The 17,972-nt window shown below is 58.9% G+C and overlaps 2 protein-coding genes across 10 annotated transcripts in view; both read left to right on the top strand.

Annotated features, from left to right (window-relative positions):
- Window positions 1–13: 13 nt before the first annotated feature.
- On the top strand, window positions 14–14,674 carry SOCS7 (suppressor of cytokine signaling 7). Of its 9 annotated transcripts, none has more exons than XM_065039686.1 (10): window positions 15–974; window positions 3,432–3,496; window positions 4,513–4,617; window positions 5,041–5,136; window positions 5,377–5,507; window positions 5,912–6,080; window positions 7,990–8,118; window positions 9,756–9,891; window positions 10,197–10,354; window positions 11,140–14,674. In XM_065039686.1, the coding sequence occupies exons 1-9, from the start codon at window positions 115–117 to the stop codon at window positions 10,315–10,317; spliced, it is 1,812 nt and encodes a 603-aa protein (XP_064895758.1). In that variant the 5' UTR covers window positions 15–114; the 3' UTR covers window positions 10,318–10,354; window positions 11,140–14,674. The 9 variants fall into 9 exon arrangements, with proteins under 9 accessions (XP_064895759.1, XP_064895758.1, XP_064895754.1 ...); XM_065039682.1 differs by having other exon boundaries at window positions 10,847–14,674; XM_065039683.1 differs by having other exon boundaries at window positions 10,844–14,674.
- Window positions 14,675–16,951: 2,277 nt separating this feature from the next.
- ARHGAP23 (Rho GTPase activating protein 23) overlaps window positions 16,952–17,972 on the top strand; it is a 30,139-nt gene continuing 29,118 nt past the window's right edge. Inside the window, exon 1 of the mRNA XM_065039672.1 lies at window positions 16,952–17,109. Within this exon, the coding sequence (XP_064895744.1) occupies window positions 17,101–17,109 (9 nt within the window). The 5' untranslated portion in view covers window positions 16,952–17,100. The remainder of the gene's footprint in view (window positions 17,110–17,972) is intronic.

The raw sequence follows: 17,972 nt of genomic DNA, 5'->3' as shown, positions 1-17,972 counted from the left end.
TGGCCTGCGGCGGAAGTGCGGGGGCGTGGCGGCGCCGCCGTCGCCGCGCAGGAGGAGGGAGCGGTGGCGGCGGCGGCCCGGCCCGGTGCCGGGAGCCATGCGGCGGCCGTAGCCATGCAGCGCGCCGAGCTGCGCGACGGGGAGGCGGCAGCGGCCGCCGCCGCCTCCTACCGGGTGCTCAGCCGCCTGCTGGGCTATGGGGCCGGGCCGGAGGCGGGCGCGGCGGGCGGCGCCGTTACCGGCGCGGCGGGGCCGCTGGGCCCCGGGCGGCTGCCGGCGCTACCGGGCGGCGGGACGCTGCGCTCCCCGCGGCCTCCGCCGCAGCTGATGGTGTTCCGCAACGCGGCGGAGGGCCGGCCCGGCGAGGAGGGCGGCCCGGCGGTGGGAGGCGGGGGCCCGGGCCCGGCGGGCGGCGGCGGCGGCGGCGCGGAGCTGCTGTGCCCGCGGCACCGCTGCGCCCTGGAGCCCAAAGCCGCGGCGCGCTGGGGGGCGGCCCCGCCGGGCGGGCTGGAGCTGCAGCTGGCGGCGCTGGGGCTGCGACCGCCCGGGCTTGGAGCGAAGGCACCGGCGGGGCCCCCCTGCCCGTGCCTGGGCCCGCCGCCCCCCGCCGGGCCCGCCGCCGAGGAGACCAGCGACGCGCTGCTGGTGCTGGAGGCGCTGGAACCCGACGAGGCCGGGAGCTGCTCCGAGGAGGAACCGGGATCCCCCGGGCGCGGAGCCGCCCGCGCCGCCGGGAGAGGAGCCGCCGGCCCCGCCGCGCCGCCCCCCGCCGCCCCCGGGGGAGCCGGTCCCGGCGGCAGGAAGGGCTCCTTGAAGATCCGCCTCAGCCGCCTGTTCCGCACCAAGAGCTGCAGCGGCGGCTCGGCCACCGGGGACGGCGGCAGCGAGGGCCGGCGCGGCGGGGACCTGCCTGCCTCGGCCGGGAGCCTGACCGACGTGTGCGGGGCCCGCGGCCGGGAGCAGGAGCCGGGCAGGTACGGGGGGACCGGCCGCGGGGGCTGTTCCGTGCTTTGGGGGTGGTTTTGGGCTGTGGGGAGCAGCCGGGGGACCTTGGGGTTGGCGTTGGGGACGGTGTAACGGTGCGACCCACACTGCGGGGGGAGAAGAGCCACCAGTACCGGGACACCTGGCCGGTGGTACAGGTGCCATCCCACAGACAGGCACTGCGGCTGCCCATCGGCTCCCAACTGGGCTCCGGCCTCTTCTGAGCAGCTGCCAAGGCAGGTGGAGGAGGAACAGGCTGCTCTGGCCCTGTGTCCCCAAAGGAGGTGGCAGGAAAGTGTCCGTGAACAGAAGCTGCTGGAGCCCCAGGATGCCAAACGCACTGGCCGAGCGAGGAAGCAATGTGTCCCGGCAGCCGGTGACACCGCGGTGGGACCCAAGGGACTGGTGTTTCCTCTTGCCGTCTTGCAGAACCATTTCCTGTGGGTCACGAGTGTGACATTTGGGCTCCCGCCTCGGCGGGTGCTGCCACGGGGGCTCTGCCCTCAGTTGCTCCCTGGCTGGATGTGGCCAGAGGGACAAATCCTGGGACCTCTTGGTGTGGAACCCCACACCCCCCTTTCCTCAGCCCCGCTGTGTCAGCTCCAGCCCTGCGCTTCAGCAGAAGCCACGAGCTGTTGACACCAGCCGAGGAGGGTGAAGGGCTGCTCAGTACCCCAGGCTCCGTTTCGGATGGGCCTCCTGTGCTCCAGAAGCCCCTTTCTGTGGCGTTTCCAGCAGCAGAGCCGAGATTCCTGGTGGAGGAGGCAGGGAGAGCCTGCCTGGGCTCTGCGCAGCCACCCCGGGAGCACCTTTAAATAATTGCACGGACTGTGAGCGTTACAACACTCTCCCCGCGGGGCTAATTAACCTCACGTCAGGCTTTTAGGACACGTTGCCTCCTCACTGCGGCCGCAGACCTGGTGATGGTTGAGCAGGAATGTTTCTCCAGCTTGGCTGTGAAGATGCTGACCTTGGGTCAGGTGTGACCCACAGCGTTGGCTTGTGGCCCAAAAGGCAACCAAGGCCAAAATTCCCCCTTCTTTGAAGCAGGGGATGGTTTCTGAGATGCAGCGGGTCCTGTGGCTCAGGGACGACTTTGCTGCTTCCAGTTCCAGGAATCTCCCCTCGCTGACATGGGCTGGATTAGCTGAACAGGGCTTTATGCTTTTTTAGGGTAAGGGGTGCAGGGTCGGTACGTGGTGATGGGACAGACAGTGACAGGACGGATGGTCTTTACTGTCCCCGCTCTCATCACTGAACACAAGTGGTTGGGGTTGGTGTGATGCCCATGCTCTCATGAGCACCTTAGACCCGGCTTAGCTAAGCTGGGCTTGCTGGGAAGTGAATATTTGGCCGCAGAAGATGCTGCTTTTCTTTTCCGATACAGCTGCGTTTGGGTACTGCTCGCACCTAATTACTCCTCACACCTAATTACTTCTCCATGGGGTTTCAGCATCGTTTGGAGGCGGCTGCAGAACCAGCGGGCAGGAGGGGGAATATTGGAAACGTGGTTTTGGTGGCGAGCAAGCTGGGAAGCGGAGGATTCGGTCCGTGTGGATCGTTTCTTGCTCTCGCCCTGCTGCTCATGTGAGAAATTCTGAGAAATCTCAGAAATCCATGGCTGTAAAGTGCTGGCATAAAACGTAGCTGTTTTGGTAACTGCAAAATGCCAGCGACGCTTCTTCCCGTCTGGCCTAGTGGGCGGAACAGAGCTGTTACTCTAAGATTAGTTGATATTAGTCCAAAGTGTAATTTTTTTGGTGTGTTCGTGTGTGGCCGATAATTGGTGAATTGTTCTCCTTTGGGGGAAAACAATCCAACCTTCAAGAGGTGCAAGAGGCTTAAAATGAAAACACTTTCCAATGTTTTAATGAGGTTTTGTACGTCAGGATGAGTTTCTGGCGCCAGGGATGTGTTTCTTGTCTCACCTTGACTGTGGACCCGAGTCCTGGGGGTTGCTGGACTCTGTGCCTCAGTTTACCAGCGTTTTGTGGGTGGATCTGTATAAAACCCATCTTGACGGCTCCAGGTTCGGCTCTCCTGCCCTTCCCCTGTGTTTTGGGTCCCTGTGGGACACGGCGTCCTCAGAGCAGCGCGGGGACGCGACCTGTTTGCTGGGGTATTTGGCAATGCCTGGTCCCCAGAAATCTCGTGACATCCATTGTGAAACAGCTCCTGGGCTCCGGTTGCCGTTCCGGCTCGGGGTTTTTCTTTCCAAAGGCTTTATTAATTACCTAGTTAGAGATTTGCTTAGTAGCAGGACGGAGACCCAGCTTTACAGCTTGGCTGCCCTACTTAAGCCCAAGCGCTGCTCTAGGAGGGGAATAAACGCAGAACCAAGCCGGCTCAGGCTCTGTGGAGCATGGCAAAGGTTCTCCCGGTTTGGGAAGATCAAGGGGTGTTTTTCTCCCTATCTCTACTAAAGACGTTTTTCTTATTCCCTGTAGGAAACACAGACTGACAAGAACTCAAAGTGCCTTTTCCCCGGTTGTCTTCAGCCCCCTCTTCACAGGTAAGGCTTGGAAAGGTTTACAGGGTGTTTTGCTGCGAAAAGAGCAGCGCATGGCAATAACATATAGATTAGTACCTACTATATTGTATTGATATTGTATAGTGTTAATAGCAAATGTGGTTTGGTGCTGCCCTCCCAGGATTTGGGGGGCTCAGACCCCGTGTCCCGCCTTGACCTCACACCAGTGGCTCCGCTGCATGGCAGCGATGGGAACTGAAACCTCTTTTGGGGAAAACCACCTTTTCCTGCTTGTTTGCCCCGTTTCCCTGCGTCCCGCTGGTTTTGGACCTTCCCCTTTTTGGGGGGTGAAGTTGGCGGGTTTGTAGCAGCCCTTGGGGTTTTCTCGGGAGAATCCCAGCTCAAGACTTGCGTGAGGAGGAATTTCAGGTCACAAGCGAGTCCTGATCAGCTGCACGGGGCTTTACGTGGCTTGTTATGAGGGTCACATTCAAAATAACTTCATATCGAGGGTCTTTTTGCAGGGCAAAGGAGGCAAAATGTGATTTTGGTGGCGATAGGTGTGTTGGAAAAGCCGGTGGGTCGAGCTGGAAGCCTCTTGTTGATGGTGCAGAGCTTGGGGGTCCCTCGATTTGGTGGCTTCATTTGTCTTCCTGTGCTCTTAGGCTAATTTTCAGCTTCTCTGGTTTTAAGTTAGGCATCTTAGTTTGTGTCATTATTTTCCCAAGCAGCATCCTGCACCCAAAGCCTTTCAGCTCCGTTGAATTCCAGTTATTTAAAGTAAAAGCCTGTCCAGCTCCCTCTTATTGATTTTAGGAGCTGGTACCCTCGTGGTCTTCAGGTTAAAAGATATTTCTGTTTGATCAGTGACAGCATTTGTTGGCAAACTCAGGCTGGCGTTAACAGGGGTGTTACCAGGGTGCGGTGCCAGCGGGTGCCGCGCAGACCCATGAAACCGTTTCCCAGACCTTACAGAGCATCAGACTGATTTATAAACAGCTCAAGAGCTCATTTCCCTGTCCCCGGGGAAGCTCACGGTTTGTCCCACGGCCCCACAGGTGAGACGGTGTCGCTGGTGGACGTGGACATCTCACAGCGCGGACTGAGCTCCCCCCACCCCCCGACGCCGCCACCGCCGCCACGGAGGAGCCTCAGCCTCTTGGGTACCGTCCCGCAGGGCATCCCCACCCCGAATCCCCCCGGGAGCGCAGGAACTGCCCCTCTGCTGGGAAAATAAGAGGGGAGGGTCAGACTGGACATGGGGAAGGAATTGTTGGCCTTGAGTGTAGTGAGGGCCTGGCTCAGGTTCCCAGAGAGGTGGTAGATGAACCATCCCTGGAGACATCCCAGGCCAGGCTGGACGGGGCTCTGAGCAACATGAGCTGGTGAAGATGTCCCTGCCCATGGCAGGGGGGACACTGGGGCAGTTTGGAGGTCCCTCCAACCCAAACTAGTTGGACTGGGGGTCTCCATCCTCACTGCTCCAGGCAGCGCCGCTTTGCTCGGGGTGTTTGGGGCTCTGGGTGTTGCAGAACTCGCTTGCGTTCCCATTTCTCTGACCGTCTCTCGCCTCTGCTCTCTCTTAGACGACATCAGCGGGACGCTGCCGGTGCTGGTGGCTCCCATGGGTTCGTCCCTGCAGTCCTTCCCTCTGCCACCGCCGCCCCCGCCGCACGCCCCAGGTCAGCCCCCGCAGCAGCAAGGCTCTACCTCTCCTCTTTGGCCTTCTGGACTTCGGGGTTTTTATTTTAATAAGCTTTAAGGCTGCTCTAACAGCAGCGGTGCTGCTGATGCGACTCTTGTTGCCTACAGGAGTTTTGCTGAAGCTCCTCGTTGCACCTTCCCCTTCCACCTCCCCGTCCCCCCCCTTCCGCCTCCTTGTCCCCCCAGTGATGGTGACCAGGGCTGTGTCTCCCCTGCAGACGCCTTCCCGCGGATTGTCCCTCTGCGGGGGACAGAGGGGCCCCCCGGCCAGCCCGTCCCGCACCTGCAGTGCCCGCTCTACCGCCCGGACTCCAGCAGCTTCGCAGCCAGTTTGCGAGAGCTGGAGAAGGTAATGGGGACGTGGGGTGGTGGCAGCAGCCAGAAAGGCCAAACCGCAGGTCTAGGCTCTGATTCTGGGGGCTGATCAGCTCTTCCACAGATCTGTGATCATCAGGTTAGGACAGGACTGAAAAAAATCCTCCTACCTTTCTCCCAGGGAGGTCTTTGAGTCTGGAGAAGCATTTTGAAAGGGGTGTCGTAGTCACCTCTGTTTCTTTGCCACTTCTGGGTGGTGAGGAATGTGCTGCGCTCTCATCCAGGAGCGACAAGCCCCAACCATCCACCCTCCTGGGCGGATACAACCAGATGCTTCCATTTTAGTATTTAAAAGGGATTAACAGCATGAGAAAGCTGCGTTTGGTTGCTGATTAAAAACCCTTCTCGCTGACATTCCGCCCATGTGTGTGTTCCCAGTGCGGGTGGTACTGGGGACCCATGAACTGGGAGGACGCCGAGATGAAGCTGAAGGGGAAGCCGGATGGGTCCTTCCTGGTGCGAGACAGTTCGGACCCGCGGTACATCCTGAGCCTGAGCTTTCGGTCGCAGGGCATCACCCACCACACCCGCATGGAGCACTACAGAGGTGAGAGCCGCGCTCCCTGGGCACCGGTCTGAGCTCCGCGGCTCAAACCGGTGCACTGGGCACTCTGAAATATTTGGGAATAGAGGAGTTCCCTGTGCCTTTCCTCGGACTTTGCTTTGGGGCATCAAAGACTCCGCTCTGATGGAAAGGTCTGACTTGAAACTGATGATGGTTTTGGGATTCTGAGGTGTGATGTACAAGCAAGAGCTGTCATCCGTAGCCATTGGTTCTTCCCAAAATGAAGCTTTTTTCACTGTAAAATGAGAAATGATCTCTTGCTGTCATGGTTCCCCCCCTCGATTTGCTCCCCCCGGCCCCAGGGATGCTCGGCAGCGCTACCGGCCACGCTCGGTCCCAGGCTGAGGTTTAATTCTGAGAACTCTTGGTGCCCCGTTTGTGCCTTTTCTTCCTCCTGCTTCTCACCTCGCCCACGCGCTGCTTCTGCTTCTTCACGTGTGGTTTCTGCTCTGAGCCGGGTAAAACACCCCAGAGGCTCAATGCACGGGGGAAGAGCTGCCCTGGAACCAGCAGGTGAGCTTTAATACCAGCTGCCCGTAGAGCCTTGTAATTAAACACGCCTGCAAATGATGCTTCAGAGGCTTCTTGGCCAACCTGAGGAAACATGAGGTTTGCAGCCCTTTGGAGCAAAGTTCTGCTTTTCCACCTTCTTGCCCTTGCCCCAGGGGTGCTGCTGGTGTTTTCTCCCAGTTCTGGTAGCAAAACGCCGCAGCACGTCTGCTCCTGAGCCCTCTGATGAGAAGATGCCCCAGCGTTAATTACAGCCCGTCTAGAGCCAGTTCCCCCTCCCTGCCTGTTGCGTAATCAGGAGGGATTTTCATCACCCCATCCTTATGGAAATTCCAAGGAGCTCTTGCAGCTGGAGGAGGTCACTTATACGGGGGATGCTTTTTCATCATTGAGCTTTGGAACAAACTTCTTTTGCTGATAGTTTCTTGTATTTTGGGGCTGGGGTTTGTTCTGGAAGCCTCCTGAGCCAGGTGTCCCCGAGTTCTCTGTCTCCATGGATGGTGGTGCTGCCACCGCATCGGGGCTCAGGTTTTCGGGGTGCGGAGCCGTGGTGTGTGTCAGCAGCTCTGCGCACCCCCAGGTGCCCTGTGCCGAGTGCGCTGCGGCACCGCGGAAAACTGCAGAGCCCAGCGCTTCGATGAACCCGCAGAGGTGACAAATGGGGAGGCTGGGAACGGTGAGAGCAACGCTTGACCTGCAGCTTCCAGGTGGATGGGAGGAAGAAACCAGAACATCTTTGTGTTTTTGGGGAGGCTGGTGCTTGTGGTTTGTCCTTTGCACCTACTGGCCCCTTCTAAGGGCTTGTTTGGATCTGAGATTCCCAATAATTAATTAATTTTGTGCTCACTGATGTCTAGCAGGTGCAAACCCAGCTCGTTGCTCCCAAACTGACCTGTGGCAGAGATAAGGGCCATTGTATCCCAGTAAAGCCGAGCTGTGGGGAGGATCGTGGTGCTGGAGCACATCAGGGGTGCCGCACACAATTCAGGGGACAAACAACTGCGTTTTGGTGCAGGGAGGGAGCATCTGGTCGCAGCACAAAGAGACAATGAGGCTGGTCTGACTTGAGGCTTAAACTTAACCCAGTTTGAGATCAGTAAATGGGTTTGAGGGCTGTTTTCCCCGGGTTGCCCAGCTCCGGTTTCATTGTTTGGCACTGGAGCTCAGAGAACCCGTGGTGTCGGGTGGCAGCATGGGGGGGGCTGTGTCGGGGTGTCCTGACCCTGGTTCTAACTTGACAGTAATTTGAATTAAGGTGTTTGAAACTGCTGGTGAGAACGTGGAGCTGCACCTGTGCTGAGATAAGCAGGGCTGGCAGAAGAGGACTCTAAACGGCTCCTCTTGCTACCGTAACACAAAACGGTTTCTGTTCTCTCGGAAGGGACCTTCAGCCTGTGGTGCCACCCCAAGTTTGAGGACCGGTGCCAGTCGGTGGTGGAGTTCATCAAGAGGGCCATCATGCACTCCAAGAACGGGAAGTTTCTTTACTTCCTGCGCTCCAGGGTTCCGGGTGAGTCTGGGGGTGTTTTGCTGTATGATCGGCCGTCGCTCTGTCCGTCCGTCTGTCCTACAGAGCCAGTTCACGTGGCTTCGGGCTGCGTCCCTGCCCGCTGGCTTCTCAGTGTTGCCCTCTGCTGCAGACAGCGCCAATAACTGCAACGCTCACTCATAATGTGCCCGTGCTTTGGGGAGGAGAGGGATGGAGGGCGGGTTTTGCGGGGTACCTTCCAAAAATCCTTTTGACTTAAAGATACTTTACCTTCCTGGTCCTGAGATCTCTTCCTCTTAAGAATAAGGCTTAGAAATCCAGGCGAATCAGAATCATTTGAGTTGGAAAAGACTTTAAGATCATTGAGCTCAAGCGTGAACCAAACGCTCATACTTAACACTAACCTAATACCGTAGAAATGACTTGCTCTAGAAAAATATCATCCAAAAATGAAGTATCCCCCCCAATCAGTGCTGTGCCCCCGCTGAGGGTCCCTCGCTGCCTGGTCCCCCCTTGCTGCTGGCTCCAGCTCCTGCATCTCCATCCGGGCACAGCCTCGGGCGCTTCTTAGGGCCATGATCCATGGGAAACAAAGTCTGATCTCTACTGGGAGAATCTTTGGGATCCGTGTCTCCCCGATGTGCCCATTAGTGCCGTTCTCTGGCCGAACCATGAACGGCTGCTCGGAGGAGGGAGCTGTTTCCAGCTCCTCATCGCTGGCTGCGCTACCAGAGCCTCATTCCTTTCTGGGAGGAGAATGAGAAGCGGGGGAAGAATCCAGCCTTCAATTGATGGCTGTTCTTTGCTCTCTCAAAAGCCGCCTCGCAGCTTCCTGAGCTGCCTGGAGCAGTTGGAGCCCATCTCAGTGTGAAGAGCTCTCCCTTTTCTCCTTGCACTCCCTTGCCCTCGGATGAGCCAGCAGGAGGGTGTGAGAGTGTAACGAGCTTTGAATCCTGCAAAGACAGAGAAAACTTGTGCTGTGCATGATGCCGGCTCCTGGAGATCCTTCCTAGGGCTCCCGTTGACCGCTTGGTTCTGTGGGCTCAATGGGTGCTTTGGGGAAGGAGGAGGTTTGGGGAGATGGATGGATGGATGGACGGACGCCGCTCGCTCCCAGCCCGGCGAGGTTGTTTGCTGCGTGGGGAGCTGGTTGGAGCAAAGCCACCACTGCCTCCACCTTTGTGCCCAACCTCATGACCCAAGAATGAGCGATTTTGGGGCAGCTTGAGCTGACCCAATCCCCCAGGTTTTGGGCGCCTCGCTAAAGCTGCCCAAAGGGTTGAGCACAGCGAAGCCGACGCACCGGTCGCGCTGCCCGCCTGCTGCTTCGGCTGTTCTTCTGCATCCTTGCGAACCCTGGTACTTATCAATATAAAGAGATATAAAGGAGCTCACGGTGTCCTGGGCTCTGCTGTTCCGCAGCCACCCCCTCACATCAGAGCTGTTGTTGGGGATATTTTGCAGCCAAAGGGGTGTCACCCCTGGAAAGTTTGGCTCCCTAGTCCCAAGGGACCCAAAGCACTGAGCTCCCGGGGGATCTGTTGTTCTCAGCCTCACCAGGAGCACTGCTTCCCCAGAGCCGCCTTTTCCTTTCCAAACCTGCTTCTAATACAACACTTATCTCCAATACTGCGTTTTGTTGTTGTTGTTTTGCCAAGGTCTCCCTCCAACGCCTGTCCAGCTCCTGTATCCCGTCTCCAGGTTCAGCAACGTCAAATCCCTTCAGCACCTTTGCCGCTTTCGGATCCGGCAGCTGGTCCGGATCGATCACATCCCCGAGCTGCCGCTGCCCAAGTGAGTCCTGGGGACAGGGGACGAGTCCCTCTGGTTTCTACCCTGAGAAGTGGCTGGATCTGCAGCGAGGGCTCCGGGAGGGCCGAGGTGGCTTTTTCAGCCTTGGGACAGCAAGATAAATGTCCTGGGGTGTGTAGGGATGCATGTGGGGGCGGTGACCAGCTCAGCAATGAGGTGTCACCTCCTTGCGCTGCTGCCTTGGGGTACAGCTCCTGTTTTGGAGGTGACAGCGCTGGGGTTTCAGGTTGTCCTTTGAGGTTGGGGTGGTTGCGGCTTGGGCTTAAAGCTTCTCGTCCCTTCCCCAGGCCCCTGATCTCCTACATCCGCAAGTTCTACTACTACGACCCGCAGGAGGAGGTGTACCTGTCGCTGAAGGAAGCTCAGCTCATCTCCAGACAGAAGCAGGACACCGAAGCCTCCACGTAGCGAGTCCAACTCGCCCGTCTTGTGGCTGTCCATGATGGTACATGTGCGTGTCCCCAGTCTGTCCCATCCCGTCAAATGTGAATCGCTCTGATTGCAAAGAAAACACAAAACCCGCCCAAAGCAGCCTGGGAGATTTGCTCTGTGGCATTTTGCCATTGCCCAGCCTTGGGGAGGGGACCAAGGCTTTCAGGAAACAGCCTCAAGTTGCGCCAGGGGAGGTTGAGGTTGGATGTGGGGAACAATTTCTTCCCCAAAGGGCTGTGGGGCATTGGAACAGGCTGCCCAGGGCAGTGCTGGAGTCACCATCCCTGGAGGGTTGGACAGACCGACATGAGTTTCTCAGGGACATGGGGCAGCGCCAGGGGTGGGTTATGGTTGGACTTGATCTTGAGGGGCTTTTCCACCCCAAGTGATTCTATGGTTCTGCTGTTTTCTCTTGCATATTGGTGCCCACGCCAGCCCGTGCTCGCTCTCATGCCCAACCAGCCGCAGCCTGATCAGCAGGCTGATCCCTCTCTCCTCCCAGCAGGAGCTGCTTTGTCGCCATCCCGTGCCCGCTGTGCTGGGAGGAGACACGCCACGGCGAAGCTGTTCCTGCGGTGCCGCTCCTGAGCTCCGTTGTACAGAGAAGGGGGCTCCGGGCTCCCGAGAAGCGCAGCAGAGCGGGAGCGAGAGCCGCGGCTCCGGCGGCGAGCGGAGTCTCGGCGACACTGCGCCCCGCTCGCGCAACAAAGAATGTCATGGCACTATTTACGATTTTTTGAAAGCTTTTTTTTTAATTATTATTATTTTTGATGTCTTTTTTTTTGTTTTTGTTTTCAGCATGAGAATTAACTGTCTTATGATCAGCTGAATTTTATGGTTTTTATCCTCCCTTGGAAACTTCAAGGTGGGGAGAGATAGAGGAGGGGACTCTTGGGGAAGATCATCTGCTCCAGGAGGGATGGCAAGACTGTTCTTGGGCCCTCGCTGAGCTGGGATGGAGCTGGAGAGCTGGGACGGAGCTGGAGAGCTGCTTGGGGACCGACTGAGCCAGAACCACCTCCAGCTCCGTGGAATTAACCCCTGGGGATCACGCAGCTCCGAACAGCTGCACAGCTCCCCAGCTTTCTAGGATTTGGGAGGAGAGAACCAGACCTGGTTTTGTGCAGCTAAGCTATGCGGAACGCTCATGTGCTTTTAAGCTGAGCCTAAGAAAGGAAGAGTGTGTGAGCCATTTGGATGTCCCGGAGCCTTCTGCCAAAGGGAACGGTTGGTGCTGCTGCCTCTGCAAACACTAGAAGATTTCGTGGAACCCACCGATAAGTGGAATGGGATCCTGAAGCTGCTGCTGCAGCCGTGGGCCGAAGGTGCTTGCTGCAGCGATCTCCGTCTCTCAGAGCTGTGGGGTTTGCACTCTCAGCCTTTCTCTGGCCGCCTCCCGAAGCTGTGGGTGAATCGAGTGGCTTCTGTTGAGCGGTGGAGGATGCTGAGCAGGAGCCACTGGGGCGTCGAGTCATCTCTGGGTGTCTTGAAGCAAGAAGCAGACGACTCAGGGTCCTTCTGGAGCGGCAGCTGATCCCCCTGAGCTTGCTTGCTGCTTCCCCTCTCCACATAACCACAGCAGCTCAGAAACAGCGACACTAAGAGAGGTCGGTGCCTCTTGCTGTGTTTCTGGGCTTAGCACTGGCTGCAAGACCCCCCCACACCTTCAGATCCCGGCCTGCTGTTCCATCCGCCACATGGGTTTAAAGTTGGCCTGAAGTGATGCTGAGGAGTCTGGAAAAGCACCTTTTCCTCCTGGGTTTGAACGAGCGGGTGTCCCTGTGCTCTCCAGGTCTCCGGATCCCAGATCCACACCCTCAGGAGCTGCTGGGACTTGGGTCTTGCCCTGCAGAATGACGATTTAATGTCCTTGAATTCGACACAGTCGTGTGGGTTTTAAAGCAGCCCGGAAACATTCCGATTGTCCGTCCCCGCCAAGTGTTGCTGTGAGGGGTGCTAAGAATCCCACCCCCCTTTCTTCACCGTCACCTCTGGCCTCTGTTTTGGTCTTGGACAAAAAAGTACATTTTTTTTATAAAGGATTTGACTTCCAGATGAAACTAATAACAAAGCTTCAAAACCTGTAGAAATACCTCATGGGACACAACTCACTACTGACTTTGCGTTGCGTTGTCGGGGCGATGCTGCCCCAAAACCAGCATATCCTGACCCTGGGGGAACTGGGGCTGATGTGGTCTCCAGCCTCCATGTCCCCTCTGTTTGGGGACCAGCGTTTGTCCCCCTGCTGTAAACCTGCAGCTCACCCCGAGTTAGCGGCAGAGCCCGCGAATTAACGCAACTGCTTTGGTTGAAACGCACAGCGAATGTCAGGGGAGGGGAAAAGCACCTGTGCTTGTGCAGGTGAAGTGTGAACACCCGCACACGCGACCCTGCTGCCCCTCTCTGTGCTGGAGATTTGAATCTTCCAACTTATCCTTGTGCTGGAAAGGAAAAAACCTTCCTGAGCGCCGATCCTGGGCTGATACCTGAAGTGTCGAGCTCCGTGCCCGTGATAAATGGTGTTTATGTGTGTCCTGCAAAGCTTCTCCTCCAAAAAGAGACCCCGGAGGCAAGAATGTGATGGGTGATGAGCTGCCAGTCTCTTAAAGCCATGGAGAAGCCGGTCCTGTCCCTGTCTCCCTCTTCCTGACCTGGGATGGAGACAGCGCTGGCTGCTTTGGGAAGGGAGAGCAGCTGAACTGGGGAAACTGGTGCTCACTGGGAATGGCGCAGTGTCCGTCCTGCCCATGTGGGGCTTGAAACGCACAACCCTGAGCCATGCTGCTGTCCTGCACCGCTCTGTCCCTGTGTCCCCAATGGCTCCCTGTGTCCCCAATGGCTCCCTGTGTCCCCAATGGCTCCCTGTGTCCCCATGTTCTCCGTGATGGTGCACGGGGCAGCTCTACCGCGTTCAGACCCATTGAAGCAGTGGCCAGACTTTAGGGGTGATACTTGAATTCCACATCTCCAGCGGGCTGATTTTGGGGAGAATTTAGGTTTTCTGTTAATCTGAACCCTGTGCATGGTGGGGACAGCCCCCCCACCAATTGGATCCATCTACAATAGCTGGAATGATGGAGGATAAGCATGTTCTGGGGCGCTGGGCTGGTGGGACACTGGTGTGTCACCCTGGAGTGTGTCCCCATGGTGGACACTCCTCAGCTGAGGGGTCCGAGCTGCTCTTTGGGTGTGGAAAAGGTCCAGAGCTCGGTTTGGGGGTGAGCAGAGGGGTCTCTGCTGGGGGGGACGATGGTTTTTGTGGGTTCAGACAGCTCGGTCCATTCCTGCCCATGAACCCCCATCCCTGGTTGGGCGGGATTGCTGCCCCGTGTGGGTTCGGAGCTTGGTTCCGGAAGATGCTCTCATCCTGCTGATTCACAGCGTCCTTTGTCCAACCTTGAATTCTGCAGAGGTTGTCACCGTCCCCCTCCATCCACCAGGGACCGGCGGTGGGTGAGCGATGAAACAGGCCATGAAAACTACCAAAGCGTGGAAAAAAGCGCCTTTTTCAGCTGGATGGGTCGGACCTGCTTGGCAACACCCCGTGGCTTCTCACCCTTGGTTTGGGTGGGAAGTGCTGGTTACGTATCTGGCCCCTTTTTAAACCCAATAATAGGGTTTTTCACAGGGATTTATGTCATTGTGACGGTGTGGGGAGCCAGGCGGGGGCTGCAGGTGACGCTTGGGGCTGAACCCTCATCAGGGAGCGTTTTGGGGAGGAAACGGCTGAAAAGGAGCAGATTTGGGCTGCTGATGAGCACCAGGACTCTCCAACCACCCTTTGGTAGAAACGCAGCTTTTGCTTAATTTTATCTTCTTTTTTCTTAATTTTTTTTTTTTGGTGTGTGCTTAATTTATTAAAATAGTCGCTGTATAATTTATTTTCATAAACTATATTAAAAAGTTACTAAATGGTAAAAAAAAGAAAAACAAAGCGGACTTGCAGGCCAATCTTTCAGAAGAAGAAAAAAAGATGTTTTTTTGATATAAACACAACAAATGCACTTTTGGGTGTGTTTGGTTATTTTGGGGGCTGGGGGGGGGCCTGGCTGTACCTGTGGGTTTGTCTGTATATATTGTATTAATAGGCATGTTTGGCCTCTCGTGTGAGCCGTTCGTACCTGCTGCAGGTCCCGTGGGGGAAGCTGGTGTGAAGTTCCCACATTTTGGGGTTTCTTTGGGGTATTTTGGTTTGGTTTGGGTTTTTTTTTTAAGTGACTCCTGTGTTTGTAACTCATTTCTAGCGTCGTTTTGGTTGATTTTTATTTTCGGCTGAGGGGGCGGGAAGGGAAGAGAGCGAGGGTTTGAAATAATAAAATCGTTGGAAATTGTTCTCTGTGCTGTGTCTCATTTGGAGTCCTGGGTCACTGATTTATTCCCCCACCGGGGTCCTCATTGCAGCATCCCCATAGGGATCTGTGGAGATGCTCTGGTCCAGCTCCTGCCCCCCAACTTCCCCTTGTCACCCTCGGGGGGGGACAGGACCCACATCCCTGCGTCCCCCCTGTATCAAACCACTTTGAACGCCCCCGAGTTTGGCAGATCAAAGGCTGCGAAGCGACAGAATGGGGCTGAGATGGGGGGTGTGCAGCGCCCCCCTCTCCTGGCTGCTGGGTGTGAATGGGGGGGCTTCATCCCGCACTCCTCATCCTCCTCCATCATTGGGTGTGGGGCAGCAAGGGGGTGTTAGGGTGTGGGGGGCTGGGGACCCCTATTCTCCCCCCACGCTCCTGCCCCCCCCCGGCCTTTGTTCCCCCCCCACCTTTGCCGTCCCCCCTCTGCTTTGCCCCCCTCTGTGCCGCAGTGTCGCAGCCATGGGGACAGTCCCCCGGCCAGGGCTCTGCGTGGGGACAAAGGCCCCTTTGACGGGACCAGACGGGGGATCCGACATCGCGGGGGGGGGGGCCTCCCGGGGAATTTTGTTTCTTGGCTGCTCCGATCCCCGGGGGCTGGAGCCAAAATGCCACCGCCCGCCCCCCCGCATCACCAGCCCCGCGGGCAGGATTTGGGGTTCGCCCCTTTGGGAACCGCTGCACCCCGGGACTCGCCCTGCACGGGGGGTGCCCCAGGGCCATGGAGACCCGCAGGGCTGGGACAAACCCCCTGTCCCCCGCCCCCCCAGCCCCATAAAGCCCCTTTGTCCGCCGCCTCCGAACCGCCCTGGAAAAGCCCCAACATGGCTGCGCTGCGCGGCGCTTTATTTTTAACAGCTCATTAGCATCAGAAAGCAGCGAATTTCCCCCGCCCCCCCCGGCGAGGTTCGGAGCCCCCAGACAAAAGCCGCTTTCTTCCCACCCGCTCCCTGCTCAGCTCCCCCCCCCAGCCCCTGGGGCGCTGCTGCAGCGCGGGGACCCCTTTGGGGACCCCCCCCCAGCCCCCATGGGTGCCCAGGGCAAGGCGGGGGGGTCTGGGGATCCCCTGCCCAAGCTGTGCCAGGTCTGAGCCTGACAAAAGCCCTTTGGGGTGTCGCTGCTCCCGCACCCTGACCCCTCCTGTGCCAGCCCTGCCCGAACCGTGAGGACTGACCCGGAGGTGTGGGACAGGTCACCCCGTCCCCCCCAGTGTGGCACCGGCTTGGCCGTGTCACCGGGATGGGGTGGGTGCTCTGCCCCTCCTCATCCTCACTCATCCCGATGCGTTGGGGCAGGTGTGGGAGCACTCAAGGGAAACTGAGGCAGAGCGTGGGGCCATGCAAGGGAAACTGAGGCACGGTATGAGGCCGTGCAGGGGGGACAGCGGGAGCCAAGGCTCAGCGTGGGGCCGGGTGCTGCTGGCCGAGTCCCGCAGGGTGCTGGCAGTGTCCCCAGAGGGTCCCCAGGCCTGGCACCAGCGCTGCCTCCGAGCTAATATTTACCCAGGCTGGAGGGCTTGGCCGCCACGCTGGGAAATGCCACCGGCGGGGCCAGGGGCCATGAACCCTCCGCTTGTGGGCAGCCAGTGCCGCTCAGATGGTGTCACCACAACCCTGGGCACAGCCACCAGCCCTGGCACCCGTGGCACATCGGCAGCCCCCAGGGACCCCCGGGAGATGGGAACGGCACAAGTGGATGGGTGGAAGGAGAATGGGGGATGAGGAGGAGATGAAGGGAAAGGCGCATGAATGGACAGACAGGTGGATGGATAAAGGTTGGGGGGGACGCAATGGATGGACGGGGAGCTGGATGGATGGAGGGTGGGTAGGTGGGGAGGAGGAAGAAAGGATCAGTGGGAATGATTGTGAAGATGGAGGAAGGATGAATGGGTGGATGGATGGATGGAGGGATGGAGGGATGGAGGGATGGAGGGATGGATGGAAAGAAGGGTGAATGGAGGGATGGATGGAAGGTGGGGAGGAGTGGAAGGAAGGCTAGATGGAGGGAAAGAAGGAGGATGAGGAGTGTAAAGGGGTGCGAGGGAAGGTGGGAAGCAGGATGCAGGGCTGCCATGGAGGGATGGAGGAGGGAGGGATGGAGGGGGGATGCAGGGAGGGATGGAGGGACGCAGGGAGGGGGGTCGGGCTGGCGGGGCCAAGGGGGGACCGGGCGGGGGGCGGGCGGTGACGGAGCCCCGGGTGGGGCTGGGCGTTGCCCCCTCCCGCCGCCGCCGCTCACATGACGCCGCTCCCGGGATGCGCCGGGCGGCGCCGGGCGTGGGCGGCGGCGGCGAGAGGCGGCGGCAGCAGCAGCGGGGCCGCACCGGGGCGCGCCGGCTCTGCCACCGGCACCGGGACCGGCCCATGGCCCGCGGCCCGCCCGCCGTGCCGGCGCCCTGAGCGGCCCCATGGAGCAGGTAGGAGCGGCCGGGACCGGGGACCGGGGCCACCGCAGCGGGGACGGGTCGGGTCCAGCAGCCACGGGGTTCGGCGCCGGGCTGGGGTCTGAGGGCGGGGAGCGCCTCGTACCGGGACCCCCCGGTTATCCCCCCACGTGCTGCTGGGGGACCCCACCTGCCATCCCTTCGCTCCCCACCTGCTGCCCTGCTGTCCCCCTCCTGCCACCCACCTGCTTCCCCACCCCACCATCGCCTCCCAGCTGCCACCAGATCACCAAACTGGGACCCCCAGCAGCACCCGTCGGCTTCACCCTGGACCCCAGCGACACTTCCCTGCTGCTGGGACGTGCACCCCTGGGGCTGAGCCCACCTTGGTCCCCTGTGTCCCACCTCAGCCCCACCGACCCCAGTGCTCCCACAGGCTGTGGTGTGTACATGGGCACTTGTGGGTGCTCACCCTGCCGCAGGGACAGTTTCTGTCCCCTCACCCAACGTGGAGGGGACAGGTGGCCTGGAGGGGACAGTCCCTGCTCTGCCACAGGTTTCCATCGCAGACCGAGGTGTCTTGCCCCACCCGCTGCGAACAGCAGGATTTGGGGAAGGGGTTTCTGCTCGGCAGAGACGCTGGAGCTGCCGTGGGGTGTGGAAGAAGCTCGGGGGGGCTTGGATGAGGCTGTGTCCATCAGTCTTTTTTTTCCTGGTCCTGTTATCCCTCAGCCAGCACCCCTAGAAGCCGTCCTGGCTCCTATGTCATGATGTGCCCACCCGGGGCAATGGGTGCTCTTGGTCCCCCACATGTTGTGGCTCCACATGGACAGGGCTCCCCCAGCCAGGCTCCCTGGCCTGGGGGGGTTATCCCCTGGCTGAGCATCTCACCTCCA

Source organism: Columba livia, chromosome 23 (genome assembly GCF_036013475.1).
Source record: "Columba livia isolate bColLiv1 breed racing homer chromosome 23, bColLiv1.pat.W.v2, whole genome shotgun sequence".
Taxonomy (NCBI): Eukaryota; Metazoa; Chordata; class Aves; order Columbiformes; family Columbidae; genus Columba; species Columba livia.
The sequence above is the reverse complement of the archived record's forward strand: the minus strand, read 5'-3'. Positions and strand labels throughout refer to the sequence as shown.